General features: G+C 36.8%; 1 protein-coding gene across 1 annotated transcript in view; it reads right to left on the bottom strand.

The window, feature by feature from the left end:
* LOC126298153 (myotubularin-related protein 14) overlaps positions 1-18,344 on the bottom strand; it is a 148,499-nt gene that overhangs the window by 67,151 nt on the left and 63,004 nt on the right. The window contains exons 4-6 of the mRNA XM_049989463.1: positions 15,063-15,308; positions 3,573-3,795; positions 2,363-2,898 (exon numbers count right to left, since the gene is read on the bottom strand). Of these exons, the coding sequence (XP_049845420.1) occupies positions 2,363-2,898; positions 3,573-3,795; positions 15,063-15,308 (1,005 nt within the window). The remainder of the gene's footprint in view (positions 1-2,362; positions 2,899-3,572; positions 3,796-15,062; positions 15,309-18,344) is intronic.

Below are 18,344 nucleotides of genomic sequence, written 5' to 3'. Positions count from 1 at the left end.
ACATAAAGGAACATACATCATGGAATATACAAGTCATGTATAACTAATATTGTCAGAGTGTCTATAATTGCAAATATCAACCCCCAACAGCTTCTTTCGATAGGTTTTATTTATACCCTTTGTTAGGAAAAACAAATGTATTAAGTTTGCTTTGTGATTTATATGGCTGCTCGCTCTACGTAAAGAAAAAGTTGAGTCTTTCTGACAAAACCGGAACAGTTAAAACACTAGGGACTTTGCACTCTCAAGAACCCAATGAAGACCTTCAAGCAAGACTTACTGAGGCTTGAAAATGGCACACTTTAACTTGCACTGTGGAAACTACTACTGAAAGCGAGACGCAACATAACTTCGAACAAGAGCATCATGCGTTGTATTGCTCCCAAGAACCCTTCACTCACAAAGGCTTGAAGTTACTTCTCTCCAATGTATCATAATATAAATGGAAATTTTGATGGGAAGTGATTTTTCATCCCCAAATCTCGCTCATTTCCAACAATTTACCGTTTTGCTTTAAATGTGCACAGTTCTTGGTGAGGTCATGTTATACTGTGATCATGAACACAGCACAAGGCTAGGTGCTGCACGTTGCAGGCATGGACTTTTGTGATAGTTGGTTTTCGCATGGGCATCTCAATGTGGTTCTCTCTTGTGATAGTGAAGCAAAGGAGCTCTTTGTTCATGTCCCTAATCATACTACTTCAAACATTGTATACATCAAAGTTCTGTAAGTCAGAAATAAATTCCATGAATACAAAGTCTTGGGCACAGCTATAAGTAAATATCTAGGCAATGCTGGATTTCTCGGCCAAGTAAGTGATACAATGACCTATTCTTTTAAGAGATCGCTTCTAAATAAAGTGTTCACCCTACCCATTGCAGTGACAAACTTTCAACTTACAAATACTCGTGACCACATACCACATTTTTGAAAATAAAATTGATTTTGTTCAAGCTAATTATGTAAGAATGCATAAAGATTCTCTAAAAAATGTAGTAAATATTGAATTGTGTGCCAGAACTACTGTGATATAAGAGGAACTATGTAAAAGGAACTACACAATGTATAAATCCACGTGAAACACTTCTTGCCATTTAATTACTGCAGAACACCGAAGTCATGCACAATGTTGGCTGCATGTTGTGGAATCCTGTTAAAGAAAACCCCTTATCAAGAATTTCAACTGTAGTTTCACCTGTAACAGCATGTACAATTTCCAGTCATCTCTGCAATACCCATAAGAGCAAAAAGAAGCTCATTCTACTGCAAGGAGACCATTAACCAAACAACCACACTGTGCCCAATACAAGCAACCATTTGGTTCAATCAAGATGTTTTCATAAAAAACAAAGATTGTATATTGTTATAGCAATTGTGCATACTTAGAATAATTATGCAGGATTTAAAGCTCCATCTCAGATGCTGCAGATTGTAGAACAGATGAAATGCAATGATCATTTACAACAATGGCAATTTATCGTGGGGCAGCCTGGCTGAGTTAGGTAGGAAAACAAGTTCATGTTGCCAACTAACAATGCAAGAGTAAGCCATTTCAGTCTCAACTGCTTGATTAATAACTTACACTAGACCAAGTAAAAGGTATAAAGGTGGTAAGACGCATCACAGAAACTGTGTGGTATGTGAAGCCAGAGACTGACACGATTGCCATTTATTTGAGGTGGTGAGGGAACATTGGTAGCATAACGTAACATAATGGTGAACACATTTATTAGGTGACAAATAAATGCTTTTCACATTGTTCCATAGCTATTAGACAGTTACTGTATAGTTAGTTCAGGTGCTGAGTGATTTCTCAATTTGGCGATTGCTGACAAGACTTCTGACTTCAATTTTTGTTACCAAAAGTTCTGAGCCTCAAGTATACAGTGAGTTGTTACCTTTACTCCTCCCGTTATTTATATTCCACCCTTGACACATTTATAGGCTGAACAAACACAAAGACTCACAAGTTACTACTGAATTAATGTTCGATGCAGAATTTAAGACTATGTACAATGTTTTATTAGAAATATTGCTGATAAGTAATACAATGGCGATTGTGAATTATAAAGCTCACGAGATGTGCACTGATATTTCAGTCAGTATCCAAGAATGTCACACCAATGATCACATCATTTGTATGCTGACAAACTCCAAAATCTTTACTGCTCAACAGTAAATATTTGTCATAGGTGTGATAGCCTTGTTGCAAAAAATTAAAAATAAATAAATAAATAAATAAATAAATAAATAAATAAATAAATAAATAAATCTTCTAGTGCTGATATAAAAACAAAATAGTTTAATGTATTACCACAGCATGATAAAATTTTATAAATTTTTGATGTAGAACTTGCTTACCCACTGGATGAATCTTCACTGCTGTCTGGAAGTGTATGGAAGTACACAGGTGGGTTATCTTGACTCTTGCTGCTTTGCGAACTGCATGAACTGTTCAGACTTATATTTGATCCCTGACAACTAACTGGACACTCAGCTTCAAACAAGACACCATCAAGATGAAGATCAGAGTCATTGCGCATAACAATGTTCTTGATCTTAGGCTTAGATGACAAAACACTGAACTCTTCACTAAGCATGTGTTTCAGGAAATGAAAGCAGAAGAAAAAGATTTCTTCTCCTTTACTAAGTCTGTCTTCGAGGTTGTGCCCAAACAGCATCCAGTCATAAGCAATTGTCAGATACAATATTTGGTATGGGTTCAAAGACTGATGGATGACCCCATCAGCCCAAAGTGAGAGACGGAGAAGCGATACAAACAGAGGAGTGCGATCCCAACCACTGATGCAGTGGATCAGTAGGCCTGTGTTGTTATCCTGCAGGTAGCGCAACAGCAGTTTCAGGTAATTCTGAGTAAGTCGTACCAAGTCCCACTCCTATAAGAACATTAAACAAGAATGTTAATGACTGAAAACTGTGGTACCTACTACTAAAAATGAATTACATTTACATCTTGCCAATTTTTAAAACATGGCATTCGATGATACATATAACAAACTTTTTTTTTTTTACAAGATAGTGTCATGAAATTAAGATTCAGAATAATTCATTTAATCAGATTTTCTGAAGTAACTGAACTTTCTTGCATTATGTCAAAACAGCAACAATTAAACTGTTATTTTCAAGTCACCAGAATTTGAGCCTGGTAATTGTACAACAATGACACTATATACTGACACATTATTGATCTATCTCCTAGTTAATATTTCCAGAAAATTATTACAGTAAGTGACTGTCAAATGATTTTTAAAATCAACAAAATGACTATATTCAACAAACTCTCCTGCTATTAAAAAAAAAAAAAAATTAAAAAAAATAAAAAAAACCAGCAGGACAAGAAGAAAGGAAATATGTTCATAATAATATATACCCAGAGGTTTCTCCCTCAAACTCTAAGAAGAAAGAACTAAAGTCACTACCACAACAATCTGGTAAAGGTGTTAACAGAAGGCCAAGTCATTCAAAATGCTAGTCAAGAGGCACAGTCAAAGAATAGGTTTATGAATGCAATTTAAGTATAACAATGGCAACACCATGCTTTAGCATTTACCTTGTAGTTGTTCCATTCTACTTTGAGTTGTGATGAAACTTGATCATCTGGTACACCAATACTCGCATCTACATGAGCCTGGCTCCAGTCAAAGACTAGTCCTTTAGCAACATAATTATTATCTCTATATTCTTTAAAAAATTCACATCCTGGATATGGCAGTGAAATAATTGTAAAATCTGAGTATCTGTTTTCTTTGTCCACTTTTTCTGATGATGTGACACTGAAAGAATTAGTAAAATAATATTAACTGAGGGGAAGGGTAAAACCACATTTCTAAGCATAGGCAGCAACTTCTCTTCAATTAATAAAATCAAATCTCTGAACGCATTAAACATGAACAATGCAACAGAAAAAAAGAAAGAGGAAGGTAATAGCCATAAATTACATGACATTAAATTCCTCATAACACAATACATTTCCATTTCTGAAAATGGTTGCTTCTAAGGATGTTTTTCCTTTAGACTTAAACAAATATTATTTAAGAAAGCAATACCAAATTACTGACATTTTTTCTCTAGGTGTTAGATTATCTCCAGGATCAAACAATTTGTGTCAATTATATAATTATCTTAACAGTTTTTACATTTCTATTTATTTGGAATTTAAGTTTTCCTTGTTTCAACTAACTTTAGCAATAAATAAGAAATTACACCAAATATTGGTGTAACAGAGAGAAAATAGGATTTATAGCATGCCAACAGGAATTAGCAAAAGGATTTAACAGATTACTGGATCAGGCAGTTCAAATGTTTCACTGGTGATTCAAAGCCACCAAAATTTAATTCCAGTTAACTTTAACGAAATCTAATGAAAGTTAATAGAATTTCTTATATGGCAAGCTCAAAACATGTGAGAAATACCAGGCTGCTGTATAAAGTCTCCACATGACACTGGTTGGAAAGGCTGACAACACGTTAGTGGCAACTGTGGACAGCAATGTTTGACGTTTATCAGTGCTATTTGATGCAAGTAAGATGCCAAATTAGAGAAAGTAAAGGAAATGCAACATCTTGCAAGACAACCATATTATACTACTTGGTGGACAACAATGTGGCACACTGTTTTCACACATCAAGATTGGGGCCACAAGGGGATTCTATCAGGCCTAGAACAGCAGAAACAATAAAACTTCAGCAACTATTATAACAGAAATGCTCCTTCTTAGTATGGCACCAAATTATTAAGATATTGCTTTTATAATGTAACCAACTCTGCAACTATTTAGGTTGTGGATAACTACCGGTGCAATGAACCTATTAGAATGTGGCAATTACAGCCATATGGCAAAAGAAGAGATTATGAATGAGATTCTGATTTTTGGGAATTGTTAATATATTTACAAGTTACTATACAACTCTTGACTAACACTGTCATTCTAGTCTTCCATAAGCATTATTCACTGATCATTACAGCATTATTCACTGCACTGGGATAATTTGAAAATAAAAGCTAAGAGGAATAAGTGGAAGCAATAGTCATAATTTATTTCACCTTTAAATCTACATTCAATACAAGCACAAGTGTTGATGGAAGTTAAATTTACAGTCCAATGTTTAAAATCAAACCATTAACACTTTACACAAAGTTCATGAATGTTGGTGGATGCAATGCTAGTGGTGGTATGGCTAAAAGAACCTCTGACTGTATTTACAAACTTGGACCTTTCCAAGTCTTCTCCTCCAAGTTTGTAAGCCATGTCTAATGACATCACTGTCATTGGAATGTTAAACCCTAATCTTCCTTCATACACGAAGCAACTTAGGTCCAACTTTTATCCTCTGTCTTGTCATATTAATATCTGCACTGCACAAAAACTATAACATCACTTCTGCCCCCATACCCCCCACACATAACATGTGCACAGATGCTCACATTCCCATGCACTCAGTGTCTCCTAGATGAAATCAGATGTATCCTTTTCAGTCCAATGTATTTCAACTCTAAGTGCATTTTATGTTCTTCCAGAAACAAATTCCCATATGTATGGCAGTCTTCTTGACAAGCTAGTCATAATAAAATAAATTCCTTAATAAATCAGAAAAAAACAAAGTGCCCAGCAAAGGGCAAAGCTTGCCACCTATTACATATGTTGGGCAAATTGTGCCACTGCGGTAGTTGCTACTTCCACTACATTACAAATTAAGAATTTGTTAGGCATTTTCTAGAAAATACAGCACCTGAAAGTTGTAATAAGGAATAACAAGTGTGAACTTTAAGGCAAATTGATTTCAACTGATGCTGCTATCATCATTTTAGATGAAATGCAAAACATCAGAAGGGCACAGGTAGTCATGACATTACAAGATCTTTTGTCTGTAAAATAATCATAGCTATCATAGGGATCACTATATCATGGATCTGTCCTACATGCCTTAAAAATTTAACTTTTCAACATAGAATTGCTGAATATGTAGCAACAACTGAAAATTTGTGCAAGACCAGGACTCAAATCTGGATTTCAAGCTTATCATGGGCAGTAACCTTCTCCCTTGGGCTATCCGATCGTTCTTTAAGGCTCAAATCAATCATTGACACTGATGTTTCCACCAATAATTATGTAATAAACAATGGTGAAAATGAGGAGAAAATTATGTATTTTGAGTATGTCTCAGTTTTGGTGATGAAGAAGAAGTATTATGCTCAACCAAATGGCAAACCAATACCAATTCTGGTCTGGATTTCCACAGAATACCCTTCTGAATCACTACTCAAAAGATTTTAAATGATTTCTCAAATACTTATTCCTCACCAATTTTTGATATCTGAAGCAACATTGGTGACAATATAGCAACTGTACTAAATTTATGAAATTTATTCACAATTGCACAATCTTTCTGACATAGCTGCATAGGTATGAAGATACTACCTATTGATGAAACATGAAAATTTGTGCACACAACCATGACCAATCCAAACTTCCGTATGTCATAGATGTAGACAGTAGGACATATGGAAGTTTGGGTCAGTCTTGGAAGCACGCTTGGACAGCACAAGTGCTTAAGGTGACAGTTCATGACTAACAAGAAATCCAGGTTTGAGTCCCGGCCTGGCACAAATTTTCATTTGTCAATAGGTAAACCATCCTACCCAATATCAAGAAGATACCAAAACTGTGAATAAATTTCATAAACAAAATAATGGCAAATGAAGGAAACTAACTTCTCTGGTAAAATATGTTGCACTGATATAGTGATGTCAGATGCACTGCATTCCTGATGCTCTTCACAACACAGGAGAAAGCCATGCGGAATGCCTTATACAAAGTGGAGCTAAAATGATTTTACCCCTTTATGTTAAGTGCCACAGTCATATAGAATTGTTTACATGCAACATATCCACCAAAACAACTGAATTATTTGTTTTGCCTCTATTCGCTAATATTGGCATTATGCCATTTTCGAGTGGACACCGCAACATACACAACAACAACAACAACAACAACACACATCTAATGCTAGAGAATGTATGTACAACATGCAAGTACAAAGTTGAGAACATTGTGTATGCAATCATTATATAACAAATTAATAATATAGTTGTACAGCATAAATTATGCAACTACTTTGGTACGGTATGTTCAATTTAGACTGGTGTCTATTAGAATTGCAACACCAAGAAGGATAGTAAATAATGAAGTTTTACTTTCTGGTGCCTATACAGTACAGTAAGAAGTATAGAAATTCAAATTTGTAGGTGATTTGGAGTTTGCAGGAAGCAAAATTTCACATATTGTGCTGCCACCTCTGGCAACAACATCAGCTCTATCTCAGCTGGGCGCTGAGTCAAAATGAGCTTAAATGACAGATACAGATGTGTCATTCCATCGTGTTTTGACACTATGCCACAGTTTAACCGGCCTGGCTCATGAGAGATCGCATACCAGTCTTTCAGCAGACCACAATAAGATGTTTTCAATTGATGAAAGATACGAAGGAGGTGCTGATAAGGGCAACAATCAAACATTCTCTGCATCAAGGTAGGTCAGAATAGCATACGAAACATGCAGTCTTGTGTAGTCTTGTTGAGCAATTGTTGCCATGATGTCTGCCTGTGGTGCTTCAGACATCTTTACATTGCCAACATGGATACTTGTCTTGCTGCAAACAAGAAGATTTCCTCACTCAAAGTTGCTGGATCTTGCACAGTCATGTGAAAAACACGTCTGTCCTCTCAGGCACTAGTCATGTACGGCTGTTCAGAACTTGCATGTAAAATGATAGTCCTGAGAGCTATGCACACGAGAGTAAGTGCAAGTGTGGCTGCTTGACCAAGAAGAGGAATACCTGCATTTGTGAGAGTCTTTAAGACAGGTGGTGCATGTAGCAAAAATTAGGAGGTATCCAAGATGAGGGATTGCAGATGATAGGGACCAATCAAGTGACAAGGTCAAAAGCAACCAGGAGTGATTCACACAGCCATTGATCCATGCCAAACATGCACCCAGGCCAGGCGAGCTCCCACACAAACAGACGAGCACTACTCACAAATTCTTAGGAAACTTTCAACAATTTTTGAGTGCTAATATTAAAAAAACATGTAAGGTGTGTATAGTAGGCATTGTGCTAATTTTGTGAACTAAGGTAAATTCTGTAATGTTCAAATACAAAATTAATAGTGTGCTGCTTTACACAGTCACACCGATTAAATATTGAGGCATAACACTGCAAAGCTATATGAAATAAAACGAGCACATCAGTTTGGTAGTACAAAAGCCGAATGGTCAACTTTACTTAATTGGAGGAATTTTGGCAGGGATCCCCATCAGTTCATACTGAAGGGAGATATTGAAGCTGCAACAGTCACAAGATGTGCTTTGTTGGTGCTGCAGCATATAGCGATTTTGACTGGGATAAACTCATGCTGCAGTATTCTTTTTTGGCATTCCAGTATAGAAGTTGGCACGGAAATGGCTAAGTGAAAAATCCATTCAGTTCTCACGTCCCTCTGTGTGGGACTAGTTGTACAAGACTCATGTACCAATTTGAAATTCTAGATCCACATATTTTACTGTTCGCATCACTTCTGTTTGTACTGTGATTTACTGTGAAATTTCAAACATTCACAAGTGGCGCAATAAACTCTTACTGTTATCGCCAATAGTGGGCTTAAGTTTATTTGTGCTCTTTTAAATTTTTTAAGAACAGTAGGCCCATCCTCATTCAGAACAATCGTTATCTAATTTCATTGTCTCAATACATGAGAAAAAGGTCATTTTGAGAAGTTTTGGACACACACAAAATTATATTTTCGTAAGTTGCCGGTATGAGTGTTTCGCATACGTAACTTATTCCATAGTAAATCAGCATTTGTGGTTCACAGTAGCATCCAAAGAACAGATCACCTCTGAATTGGATTGTACATCAGTGCAAATAAATGTGCAGTTTTGAGAAATTTCGGAAGCTACCACTGTTTTGCCCGAAATCTAATTTGTAGTAAATCGGTATTTGTGATTTAGTTACTGTAGTAGGTATTCTAACTAACATATGGTGTTACATCTAGTTTTCCCTTAAAGAGGAGTAGACCTATATATTATCTACATTTATCATAAATTAACACTGTTTTTGAGTTTGCTAAGAACGATAATTAACCTCAAAAAGTTTTAGGAAACTAATAATTTTTACAACAAGTTTTTCTATTACCTTAATAGAAATCTTGTTTTGTGTATTTGCTTCAGTTCTTATAGGAAATTAGCCACCTTTTAGCTCAACAGATTAAAATCTAATCAGAGAGCATAATTTAAATTTATCTGTTCACTATCCTGCAGTACATCACACCAGTTAAAATGCAGCCCCACTGTGTGTGTCATCCTTGAACTCGGAATGAGTTGGTTAACATTTGTAAGCAGTTGGAAATCCTCTGACTACTGTCAAACATCTGGTAGCTGCTGCGAGCTCATGAGAGTCGTGTACCTGTGGTAACGGTACCACGGGTACCTCAATACTGTCCGCTCCTGTGGATTCTGTCTCCTTGGCAGAAAGTATGGCACCTGTTGTTACTTGTCCATTTGACTGTGAGTGGTGTTTCAATGGTAGAGATGCGTGTCCTCTACAAGGTGGATAGGGACCAGGGAGGACTCAGATTGTTGTACCAATCCCTAAACCAACAACTTTGAGGTTCTGTCTTTCACTGAAACTGAGCCAGTGTGACTCATTTAATCTGTTTTGGGGAAACCTGTTTTGTCTGGTGTCAGGAGGCAAATACAAAAGGATAGGGTCTATTAATCGATGGCAGTTCAAACGTACAGCAAATGATGGTACCCCTTAGGAAAATGGCACCAAGGGAGAGGGAAGGACAGCAGGTGCACTCAGTGTGTATGCCCAGGAGCCTCATTCGACATGTTGAGGAGGTATTCTGGCAGCCTTTGAGGGAACAGGGTACAGTCAACTGCAGATTGTGGCGCAAGTTGGAACAAATGCCTCTTATCTGGGTTCCGATGTCGTACTTGGGTCATTCTAGCAACTGGCACAGAAGATTGAGAAAATCAGCCTTGTGCAACGAGTTTCAACAAAGCTCACAATTTGCAGCATTGTCCCCACAACTGATCATGGTCCTTTAGTTCTGAGTCGAGTGGAAGGACTGAACCAGACACTCCAAAGGTCTGTGACTTCCTGGACCTGTGCCATGGGTTTGAGAATTGTAGGGTCCCCTTAGATGGGTCAAGTGTGCACTACACATCAGAGGCTGCTACTCTGGTAGCTGACTGTGTGCGATTTTTAGATTAGTCGACACACTATGCAATCCAGTTAGCAATAGCTCTAGGAAACCCAGAAGTATCAGTGTAATATCAAAAGAAATGCCCCCACCCACAATTAAGATTTTGCAACAAAGTACCAGAGTTTGATACAATCCTGAAAAGCAGTGAAGCTCACACAATACTAGGAACTGAAAGCTGATGCAAACCTGAAATTGGCAGCAGTGAGATTTTGGGGGAAAATTTAAGTGTACATTGAAAGGATAGGCAAATGGGGAAATGTATGTGGTGTATTTGTCACACGAGACAAGAAACTCAAATTCACCGAGACAGAAATTGACGTTGCATGTGAGATTGTTTGGGTAAGACTCAGTATCAGGGGTGGGCATAAAATGATAATTGTATTATTCCATCACCCATCAGATTTGTCTCCTGGTGTAACTGAAACCTTTAGAAAAATCCTCAGCTCACTTGTACCTTTGTTCCCCAATCATACTGCAATCATCAGTGGAGACTTTAATAATCCAACGATCAATTGGGAAAATTGTTAGCGGTGAATGTGATAAGACATTCTGTGAAACATACTGGCTGTCTCCTCTGAAAACTATCTAGTACAGATAGTTCAGAACACCACTCATCATTGAAATAAACTGTATCTAACAGCAACAAATAGAGTTTACCTCTTTGACAATGTCCACATCGAAACTGGTATCAGTGACTTTGATGCGGTTGGGGAAACAATGATTCTCAAAGTACAAGGGACAACTAAAACAAGCAAAAAATGCATATGTTCAGTAAACTAGATAAAAAATAGGTACTGTTATATCACAATGAGGAACTATAATTAACCATGCACTGGACAGGTATGTACACAGTAGAACAGTTCATAATGGGAGCACCCCGCCCCCCTCCCAAATTGTATACAGTCACTGTAAAGAAACTTCTAAGGAAACAGATATTACTGCATAAAAAGTGTAAAAGAAAGTCTAGATATAGATTGGGAGATGCTGAACGAAAAGCGTTTGGCTGTCAAGAAAGCGATGTGTGATGCCTTCAATGACTAACGTAACAGAATACTGTCTAAAGATTTTTTTTAAAAAAACACAAGGAAACTTTGGCTGTATGTAAAGGCTGTTAGTGGCATCAAAATTTATGGTCCAGTCGCTAGCAAATGAGAGAGGAACTGAAATTGAGGGTAGCGAAGAAAAACCTGAAATGCTTAATTCCATTTTCAAATGTTCCTTTACTAAAGAAATCCTAGGAAAATTGCCCCAATTTAATCCTAGTACCACTCAAAAGGTGAGTGAAACAAGTATTAGTGTCATTGGTGTTAAGAAACAGCTGAAATAGTTAAAACTGAACAAAGCTCCAGGGCCCAATGGAATCCATATCAGATTCTATACTGAATTTGTGGCCGAATTAGCCCCTCTTCTAACTATAACTATCATACATCCCTCAATCAAAAAAATCATTCCCAATTCTTGGAAAAAAAGCACATGTCACACCCACCTACAAGATGTGTAGTAGAAGTGGTCTACAAAGCTACCATCCAATATCCCTGACATCGATTTGTTCTCAGAACATATTCTGAGCTCAATCATACCGAGGTTTTTACAACAGAATGATCTCCATGCCAACCAGTGTGGATTCCAAAAACATCAATCATGTGAAACCCAACTTGCACTTTTGTCACATGACTTACTGAAGGCTTTGAATCGAGGTAGGCAGGTAGATGCAATATTTCTTGATTTCCAAAAAGTGTCTCAGTACCACACCATTTTTTTGTCAAAAGTACAATCATATGGGTAACCTAGTGCAATTTGTGATTAGACTGAGACTTTTTGTTAGGGAGGACGCAGCATGTTATCTTGGATGGAGAATCATCATCAGATGTAGAGGTAACCTCGGGGATGCCCCAGGGAAGTGTGTCAGGACCCTTGCTGTTCATATTGTATGTTCATGACCTTGGAGACAATATCAATAGCAGCCTCAGACTTTTTGCAGAAGTTGCATAAATATTCAGACAGACCTTGATACCAAGGAAGATTTAATGCCATCTACTGTAGCAGATAATAGGGACAGGCATTCACATTAAAAGATCTTTAGTGTCAAAGCTGCAGGTGTGTTGTCTACAGTGACATTTAGGGCTAAGAAAGTTTTTCTCTAAAAGAAGTAACTCTATTTACACGACAGAAGATGAGAAAAAAAACTTAGTGTGACATGATGACAAAAAGAATCCAAAGCAAAACTCAGATACATTTTAAGTATAGAAAAGAAAATTACTGCATATGAGAGGGGAACAAGAGAGATTCACATCCTCTCAAACCATTATGATCGTTTCCATTTCTCCACAGAGAAATTCTGAATCAAACTCGCAACAAAGATCAGCAAAATCTAATGGCGAACTCCATGTTGGTAGAATGTAGATGGAAGCACACTGATTCAATGCTTATTTTTCTTGTAAAGGCATACTCATTCACAATCAATAGATAGCAAATTATGTAAAATAATTGCTGATATTTGATTTGTGGGCATAGCACCATGATCTCATCACATCAGAAGTATTACCACCCTGTATGGTTTACCAAAGATTCACTAGCGAGGCATTCCACTGTCTGTCCAGTCAAACATTAGCCATTCTCCTACAGTCACTTAAAGGAAAATTTGCACTTATAGCAAAGAATCTGGCCATTTTTAAAAAAAATGTAAATCCTTCAGGCTGAGTCCAAGTCCTGTATGGTCTGTTTTGATGTTTTATTGCTATTTCCTACAGTTCCTCTTAATTGGGTGATGTTACAGCTGGAACGTATTTTCGAAAAGAATATGATAGATCTCTTTAAACATTGTATCACATCAACTTACTTTCAATGGGACACCAAATCCTATGAGAAAACAGATTGTGTGGCTATGAGGAACCCCACTCAGCCCTGTTGTGGCTTCTTATACGTGAAAATTTGAAGAAGCAACCCTTCAGATGTCTAAGAATAAACACTCATATTGGCTTCAGTATGTGGATGACGTGCCTTATGGAGAAAAAGAATTCCCTGAATTTATAATTTTTATGAATAACATAAATTCTAATATAAAGTTCAACATGGAAAGTGAGGTAGATGGTCAAATTTCATTTTTGCATGTACAGTTAATTAGAAAATTTGATGGAACTTCAGAGCATAAAGTCTACAGAAAGCTCAATCACACACGTAAATTACAAAAATTCCAATCACCATCACAAGCATGAAAGATGAATGATCAGAACATTTACTGATGGGACTAAAAGAATCTGTGACCAGAGTACTTGGAGGATGGGCTCAATTATTATTTAAGAACGGCTTTCACAAGAAATGGTTACTCTGACAGAGATAAATAGGGTGATAAATCCTAAAAAGTCTAGAGTTCCTAATGAAAAAGGAGCAATTAAAGGGAAAGTTTTTCTTCTGCTTGTAAAGACTATCAGAGTTTGCAATCAGTAAAGTACTCAGAAAACAGAATTTATACAGTGTTTAAACCAACAAGGCAGGTGCACAACCAGTTGGACACTGCAAAAGACCAATGCCCGACTCTTTAAGTAGAAGATAAAATTATAGACACTTGTGGCCAAGTATACATAGAAACTACGAAGAGAAGCATTAACGTCCACCTCAAGGAACACAAGGACAACTGTTGCCTGGGAAAGAGAGAAATCAACAATAGCAGATCATGCACTAGGACCAGGAAACAACCAAATTAATTTCTCCAACACTGTGGTTGTAGCAAGATCTAATGACTGTGCAAGGATGTACAGAGAGGTCACAAAGAATCAATGGCACAAAAAAAATTTCAACAGAAAAGGAGGAGGATTGAAATTAGACAAGTTGTGGGCCCTAGTGTTAGTGGGCACAACTTCGTGGTATTAAGCAGCAATCGAATGACGTCACGAATCAACTATCGCATGCATACATGTAAACAGTTTGGCTTGTTCAGCTTGTCTTCAGTTCGCAACAGCTTTCAGAGTGAAAGCCTTTGAGGAAACCTGCAGCACTGGAAGATGAAATAGGCAGAGAATTACGCCTGTTAATCAAATATCAGCAATATTCCATATACGAGCTGTGAAAGCTACATTGTATAAAATAATTGCCTCACAAACTGAAACCTGAAATACACCATTAGGGATAAGTGAAAATGTTTCTCACACACTGATAAAGTGAAATTAGATACAGGATACAATAGAATAACTATCCATACCAAATAATTTAAATAGCTTACAATTCTTGTTTCACAAATTCCTGGATTTTCTCAAAGAATTTTGTTCACTGCTAGTATTCCACAAATTCAAACATCAGGTCACAAAATAAATGAATGATAATTGGCACTAATAAAAGACTATTGGAAGTATCATAGATTTACTTAAGTGATTCTTATTATCAGACTACAGTAGAGAATAATCTATCACAATTCCACGTGCAAAACCAAATTCAACTGCAGATAGCCTGTTATAGCAGCATTCAAAGTCATTGCTTGTTTTTAAATGTTTAAAGTATGAATGAAGTGGTACATAAATCTCTGAAAGTAAATTAATCATCCACTGCTTTCTGCTTGCTCACTATTTCCGAGTTTTTTTTTCCCCCTATAGGACATTTCTGACTTTTCCTTCTACAACTCTAAAATGTCCGCCTCACATTTCATTCTCTTGTATCAGAGGAAAACTCAGTCTACCTCCTGAGGAATTGTGTGTAAGAGAAATAGTAGATATAACCCGACATATAAACAGTTGATTGGTATAATATGTAACTTTAGAAATATAAAATGAAAACACTCACTTTACTCCAAATTTTACTTTTTTCTTTTCAACCATGAAATCCACTATTGTTCCAACATTTAATGCTCTCAGTAGGCGTATATCTTGACTACGCACTCTGTCAAATAACTGCCAGTCACTTTGTGACTGCGGTGGCTGATCAACTTCATCATAAGTAAAGTCATCTCCAGCATTTTCGCTTCCGGAGAAAAGATAGTCAAGTCCGGATCTACCGTATATTTCTGGTCCTCCTGACAAAGTTGCTGACCTAAAAATGTGGCGTAAAGAATCATCAGAATTCAGATCACAAAAGGATGTGGCCAGTAAGTATATTGACTATGTTTTTAAGAAACAAACAATGGAAAATCCAGGATGGAATGTAACAATACCAGAGAAGGAAAGTTGCTTCTGACCATATAGCAGAGATGCTTAGTCCTGATAGGCACAATAAAAAGATTAACACACTCATAGCTTTCAGCCATTAAGGCCTTTGTCAGCAGTAGACACACATACATACACACACGTACACACACACACTCACTCACTCACTCACTCACTCACTCACTCAAGCAAACGCAAATTGCACACACGTCTGCAGTCTCAGAGAGCCGAAACTACATATGGTGAGCAGCAACTTTCCTTCTCTGGTATTGTTTAAGAAACAATGTATACAGGGATGCATTCATTAAATTACATCCATATGCTAGATAACACAAATTTAAGAAAGAACATTTTTGATGTTTTTGCGGGCACTTGTTAGTGTCCTGCTTGTTGGCCTTTTGTATCAGGATCTTGCTGGCCACAGATCCAGGGACAAAAGCCAACAGACAGCACATAAAATAGAAACTACACTTCTTTGCTGCACGTGGTCTGTCGATTCCTTTCTTGATGGTAACAATTTTGAGTCATAATTTCAGTATCAATATTATGTACAACAAGTATATACAATTACTGCTATGTCAAACTTTTTTACCTTTATTAGGAAAGTATATCTAGTGAAAATTTTGTGACAAACACATGATGCAATATTTCAGTTTTGTTTTTTTGAACTGGCTCTACTGCACTGTTATAGTTATTAATACCTATCATATCACATAGTTCATCCTTTCCTTTTATGAGTGTTTAGCTTGGTACAGTGGCGGAGTTGATACATTTGAAATTTAGTTTTTCTTGGTAATTGTTGCACACTGCCTAAGGTAGCAGCTTGGTAAAGAATAGTCATGCTTACAGTTTTCTAAACCTGTCATACTGTGTGTACTTTCTCAACAAGACCATCTGAAATATAATGTAATTAAAAACTACTTTATTTGCCATGAGTTTTTAACCAAATGCAAAGCTGGTGAAGTCTTGTGTTATATGCTGTGGAATATAAAACTGTATCAATTGGTTTTAATTCCGTTACCTATTCACCTTGAATATGACTGTACTGTTAAAAGCCAAAATATCAGAAGATGAAATTTCACTGTTCTGGATGCATGCCCAAAAGATGTCAGAATATAGACTTGTGCTTTGGGACAAGACACAGGTAAGTTTTGGACTTACTTGGATCTAACACCAAAGTGATGTGCATCTAGAAGTGAATATATGACCATGCATAGGTGTCAGTAGTTGCAGAATATAGCAATGAGAACACTGTGTTCATCAAGGAAGTGTTAGATGATGCCTAAGAAAGTGGCGTACTGTGCACAACTAATATTGCATACTTTGCATTGAAATGACAATGTCTATGCTGATTTTAATACTATGTATATACACTGTTATCTTATTTGGGTTTGGGAGTAATTTAATCTCTGGACAGAATCTGTGTGATACTCAAAATTTATATTTTTAGTGCAAGAACCATACAGGTAAAACTTATTTTTCAATTTTCTGAGACTGTGTGATTACTGACTTTGCTGCTTTTCATGCAAAGGCACTCAAATGCTGAGGGGTAGGCATGGTAAAAACTCCCACAAACTATTTAACAGGACTGTGGGACATGAATACAGAGTTATCCAGTAAAAGAAAATCCTCCTCAGAGTTCTGTATGTCACGACCACCTTGGTACAGTATCTCCTCAATTCCAGTGGAAAAACTGACAGCTTCCAATGGTCTTGATCCAACTAAAAACACAACAGCAATCTGCCATCAATGAAACCTTGACAAATGTTTCATCTTGTCTACATTTGGCTACTGCTGATATGAGTAATGCTTAAGAGTGCATGTGTGGCTAAATTAATAATTCTGACAGATAAAACCAAGAATAGCATTCCGGAAAAAAGCCAACAGTTTAAATGAATGTAACATTTAATGTGTCTCAGTGAATTCATAAATGTTGATTATGTGCAAGGTGGGTGGGTGGGTGGATGGATGGGTGGGGTGAGATGATTAAAAATCTACACATAGAAGCATGTCCAACAAACACCGATGCGGAAATTAATATTCTGTTAAAAATAATTGCTGCCCCTGAAATTAGTCATTTTTCAGCTACATTTTGCCTTCACTTCATGGAAGCACCCACTGATCAAGTGCGATTCTACTGTAATGAAGTATTAATATTGTTTGCTTATCTCTTATGTAATACAAACTTTTTCATTGTTCTAGGCATTTTAAGACCGACTTCACACGTGAGTAATGCTTGCACAGTTATGTCAAATACTCAAAAATCTTCTCAATATTATCTGCACAGTTTACAGTATCTACAATACATTCAGTGTTAGAGATTATGTCACCGAACGTCCTATAATGAATGGGCACGAGAAATGATTCTGGCACCCAGCCTACAATACAAATGAGAATGTAGATCATGAAAAAGTTGTCTCCATATCAGGAATATAACAAAGCTGCCATCACAAAGCACATCACAGTGATTTGAGGAGTATATTGTAAGAAAAGAAACAATTATTGAAACAACTGCTGTAAAAACTGGAAAATTGTGATAATGAGCTCCACAGTCAGTGCTACTGAACTTCCTAAATATAACGCAATATTAATATTCTTACAATCATCAGCATCATAAATTAAAATTAGAGCAAAATAAGTACAAAGGATAGTCATATGGTTTTTATTATCTCAAGAAAATAAAGTTATGTAATTTATACTTTGTTTGCAGGTACATGTCTGCATTCCTGGTACATTGTGAAACCACTGTGCCACAGTAGCATATAATGTTGCTAGAGGAACCAAAACTATTTAGTGTAGCCCACTGATAAACTGCAGTACTGTGTGGTAAATCATTTTCTGCAGCTGAGGGGAAATAATGCTGCAGCAATCTGTAGCGAGTTGGTGGAAGTGTACACAACGACGCATCAACGCATGAAACAGG

The sequence above is a fragment of the Schistocerca gregaria genome, chromosome X, assembly GCF_023897955.1.
Source record: "Schistocerca gregaria isolate iqSchGreg1 chromosome X, iqSchGreg1.2, whole genome shotgun sequence".
Lineage (NCBI taxonomy): Eukaryota > Metazoa > Arthropoda > Insecta > Orthoptera > Acrididae > Schistocerca > Schistocerca gregaria.
This window is presented reverse-complemented; position numbering and strand designations above follow the sequence as displayed.